This window comes from Alosa sapidissima, chromosome 10, assembly GCF_018492685.1.
Source record: "Alosa sapidissima isolate fAloSap1 chromosome 10, fAloSap1.pri, whole genome shotgun sequence".
Classification (NCBI taxonomy): Eukaryota; Metazoa; Chordata; class Actinopteri; order Clupeiformes; family Clupeidae; genus Alosa; species Alosa sapidissima.
Window position 1 is genome coordinate 25,938,158 of NC_055966.1, and position 5,000 is coordinate 25,943,157.

The window sequence follows — 5,000 nt, forward strand, 5'->3', positions numbered from 1 at the left end:
GCAGCTGTCATAAACTGCACATAAAGCATTCATGACTGTTTCATGAGACATGACTCAACAACATTCATATCAAACCTTTCATGAATGTGGAAGACAGAACGGTGACAACTTGTCAAAATAAGTCCAACAATCGCAAAGCAGCATTGCCGTTTTTGTTCCAAACCTCTTACCTGATCACGTCACATCTGAGTCAATGGGCTACTCCAGTGCCAAAAAGACAGAACATGGTCAAGCAAATAATGTTTGTTTCATAAATATGTATTTGTTTTATGATCTAACCTTTGCAGATGATTTCTCATCTTTTGCTACTGGGAATGTCCAACCGTTTCCAGGTTACACAAATACGGGTCAGCTGAATGTAGGCTAGTTTACCTCCCAGTGTTAAACTCAGTGATTACGAATACTTCATAACTTGTACAGTAAAGTGACATTTGGTGTAGACTTCATAAGATATTCATGAAATATTTAGCCCATTGACTCAGATGTGACGTGATCAGGTAAGAGGTTTGGCGTTTATGACAGCTGCTATAAATGTGTTATGAACTCACCCGTCAAGTAAAGTGTTACCGAATCTTCATATTTAATTGTATATTATAAATAATATTCTTTTTCACCATATTATTTGGTGCAAAGACAGACCTTGTTATTTCTTGGCTGATGACAAATTACATATCTGGGTCATTCTTGAGACTTTTGCTTTGGTTTAGAAAAAATCTGAATTCAAACAGAAAAGTCCCAGAATATTTCTGTTGAGCTTTTACTGAAGGCAGCAGGTTTGGTCTTAGCTTACAGAAAATAATTCAGAACGCAATTAAGAAGTATTTAAAAATAAATAAGACATTATAGCATTGTTTACATTCAAGGTCAAGCCAATGACCTTGACCACGATAGATCTAGCCATACCCATGCAGCTGAACTGGGGGCCCAGCAGGTCGATACAAAGGAGGTGAGCAGTTTTTAAAGGGAAGGCAGTAAGGAAGCAGCAGTGTGTGGGGCAGTGCATGCGGAAGCTCCAGGGACTGACCGCTACGAGCCACAGCAACCCATCAGTGCACAGGAGGAGATGCAAGTTGATTTATTTATGTAGTGCAATTCATACACATGGAAAAGTGCAAAGAGCTGAGACCACCGCCACCAAGGTCAAATGGCTTATCTCACAACATTAGTGAAAGTGAAACTAACACAAGTCAAAGCCAAAAAAACGGGCTGGTTTCTGCATACTGCTGCCACACCCTCCTCGCGCAGATGAGACAAAAAAGGCACCATAGAAACCCTTCACCATAGACACACTGACTGCAGTCGTTACCCGCTCTCTGCGTCTCGCAGGGGCATGGGATCGTGGGATAGCCCATGCGCTCCTCGGAGGTCAAAGCTGGCAAAGGGTTCCTGAGGATTTGGGAAAGGCATGATAACCACCTCACAATTATTCACATCATAGCCACCAAATCATGCTATTGCATCACATAAAAACAAAAACAAACTAAAAATAGATTACATTCTAATGACAATTCTCAGGGGGTGTTTTTGCTTCAAAACCAGAGGAGAAATACTAAGTAGTTTAGTTGTGAAATGAAATGACACTGTTGTAGGGGCAAGGGGGAGGCTTGCGAAATAAACACGAAAAATTACATGAGACTGCAAAAACGATTTCAGAAAGTGACGTGTTTCTACAGACATCAGGGTAAAAAAGGATATTCTTGATTTCTCACTGACAAGCTTTCATGTTCAAACAAGAACAGAGTAGCATCCATCCGCTTGATAGAACGACTGACAATCCCCTCTGGGTTTTACCCGCAAGGAGACACTGTTTACTTGCGCAATCAATTGAACCCTTTTGCATCGCCTTGTGTGTGTGTGTGCCTGTGTGTGTGTGTGTGTGTGTGTGTGTGAGAAATTGAAAGTGTCTCAGACAGGCTCTTTGATAGGCGAGACGGCGGTCTGGATTATAAATGGCAGATATGAGAAAGCGTCTGCCGCATGTCTAGCAGTTTGATGCAGTGCCCCGAGATTGAACGCAGTTGAGTTTGTGTGTACAAAACGCCTCAATCACTTGCGCCTCTCTCTCTCTCTCTCTCTGTGTGTGTGTGTGTGTGTGTGTGTGTGTCCATGGGTATATGTGCATCTATGTGTGTGCATGTGTATGAATGCATGTCTGTGTGTGTGTGTGTGTGTGTCCATGGGTATATGTGTATCTATGTGTGTCCATGTGTATGAATGCATGTCTGTGTATGTCTGTGTCTGTGTGTCTGTGTGTGTGTGTGTGTGTGTGTGTGTGTGTGTGTGTGTGTGTGTGTGTGTGTGTGTGTGTGTGTGTGTGTGTGTGTGTGTGTGTACGCATATTGCTCAATCTCCCTGACAGGCATGCTTATTATTAGCTCAGTGATATATGATTGGAGAGGGGAGGCTGGTAAGTGGTAGCTGAGTGTTTGGGTGTTGCTCTTGCCTGTCTCTCTCTAAGATGAGACCTGTCTCTCTGTTACTGATGCTTGTTCTGAGGCCCATCTGCATTTTACACACCCTCTATCTGCAAACTTGGCTCTGTGACAAACACCCATAAATATGACATATCCACACAATTGCACACATACATGTCTGCTTGATTAATAATAATAAGTAACAGGGACTTACAAAGTTCTTCCGCAGGTCTGTGTTGGAGTGATCTAAACCTGAGACAAACAGAAGAGAAGGTACAGAAGATTGATACAGCGTAAAATGATCTTTTCAAGGTTGGCTCCTTTTAATCTCCTGACGTCCCATGCTTTATCATATCAATGAGATTTCTATATGATTTCATAATGTATCGCGTGTGATTAAAATAACGTGTCTGACAGAATATGCAACACATCTTTATATTTCTATTGGTCCTAGTTATGGGAATCCCATCAATTGCACCATAACTAAATCTGCACACTATTATATATCAGCTGACCCCCCCCCCATCCCTCTCTACTTCCTGATCTCGCAGGTTCTCTCTGTATTTCTACTGATGTTTGTTTTTATATCAGCAAACTTTGAAGAATGAAGACAACTGAATAATTAAGACAGTAACCCACTTACATCAGCTCTTGCTATTCTCTTGACCCCCGACAGAAGCACATACATCTTATCACTTCTGATTCCTGAATTCTTTACCTTCACTAGGTACTGTAGGTTTATAGCTAAAACAGCTATACATTTAATAAATGAACATGGTGCAGATGTTATTCATGAGCAAAACAATGTACATACACTGACACCCTTTTATGCCCTAATGTGTGCCACTGACCACGAATTAAAGACCCACAGTAATATGAGTAGCATATAAATATGCTATACCACAAGATAAGTAATGGGCTATACGTTTTGAAATCCTGGAAGTGGCCAAGCCTAAAGCTCCTTTCTCTCTCTCTCTCTCTCTCTATCCCTCTCTCTCTCTTTTTCTCTGTCGTTCACGCTGTCCTGTGTGCGGTGGCCTCTGGCCGCTGTGGCGTTGACAGAAGTGGGTGGGATGAGGGTACTGGCTTTGTCCCACTCAGGGCTGCCGGAGACGTTACTATAGTAACGTTCTGCTCCCACACAGTGATCGGACTGAGTGAGTCAGGGGTAGGTGAACTGCAACCCAGCATGGCCTCCATCTCCATCTCTCTCCCTCTCCTCTTTCGTTTCTCTCTCTCTCTCTCTCTCTCTATCTTTCTCTCTCTCCCTCTCTCTCTCTGTATCTCAGTGCATTTTTAGAGCAAATACCCACACACATACACACACACACACACACACACACACACACACACACACACACACACACACACACACACACACACACACACCATGGGTAATTAGGAAAGGATTGGTCAGGGGCCAACAACTAGGGGTACAGAAGGTAGAGAGAGACTGAGAGAGAGAGAGGACCTGAGAGAGTGAAAGAGAGAGAGATAGAGAGAGAGAGAGAGAGAGAGAGAGAGAGAGAGAGAGAGAGAGAGAGAGAGGGAGGGGAAGGGAAACAGACAGAAGGGAGAGGTGAAGAAAAGAAAGAAAGCGAGAATGGAATGTGTATGGATGAAAAAAAAGGTGAAAGAGTAGCTGACGGAGGGGATGGGATGAGGAAAGGAGACAGATGGAAAAAAAGAATGGATGCATATTTCACACTCTTCTTGATAGCTCCATATCTGAACTGGGAACTGGGCTGAAGAAGAACGAAGGAATGGAGTGATCGGACTGAGTGAGTCAGGGGTAGGTGAACTGTAACCCAGCATGGCCTCCATCTCCATCTCTCTCCCTCTCCTCTTTTGTTTCTCTCTCTCTCCCTCCCTCTCTCTATCTTTCTCTCTCTCTCTCTGTATCTGTCTCTCTCTCTCCCTCTCTCTCCTCTTTTGTTTCCTCTGTTTTTTAAAACATACTTTTACAACTGAAATGATCTCTGTCCAGATTACACTTTAAAAACGCACATCCCATGACCATTCACACTGGTCAAGATGTCAAGGTAGTGTAGGAGTGCAGATCCAAATGAATCTGAAACAGTGTAGCCATGGTCTCCGTATCATTCTATCTGACCCTCTCTCACTCTCCCTCTCTCTTTCTTTCACTCTATATATCTCTTCTATCTGCTCTCCCTCTTTCACAGTCTCTCTCTTTCTCCATTCATTTTTTCCCTCCCTTTGTTTTTTTATGTTCTTGCTGTTGTGTTAAGTTGTGACATGAGGGGAATGCAGTGTTTAAGGTGTAACAGGGGAGACATTTCTTTTTTAGTTGAAAGGGAGATGAACGCCTTCTGGTTGCCATCTTTTGTTTTGAGATGCTTTACTGACACCACTGTGTGAGAGCCTATGACAATGAATTAATAAAGGAGTATTGAACTCCCTCCCTCTCTCACAAGTTCCTTCTGTTTGACCTTCTACCTCTTTCTCTCTCAGCCCTTTGCTCCCCCTCTTCTCTACCTCTTTCTCTCTCAGCCCTTTGCTCCCTCACTTCTCTACCTCTTTCTCTCTCAGCCCTTTGCTCCCTCTCTTCTCTACCTCTTTCTCTCT

General features: G+C 43.1%; 1 protein-coding gene across 1 annotated transcript in view; it reads right to left on the reverse strand.

Annotated features, from left to right (window-relative positions):
* Positions 1 to 5,000, reverse strand: part of LOC121721126 (neuroendocrine convertase 1-like) — a 178,598-nt gene that overhangs the window by 68,480 nt on the left and 105,118 nt on the right. The window contains exons 7-8 of the mRNA XM_042107772.1: positions 2,629 to 2,666; positions 1,307 to 1,386 (exon numbers count right to left, since the gene is read on the reverse strand). Coding sequence (XP_041963706.1) covers positions 1,307 to 1,386; positions 2,629 to 2,666 — 118 coding nt within the window. The remainder of the gene's footprint in view (positions 1 to 1,306; positions 1,387 to 2,628; positions 2,667 to 5,000) is intronic.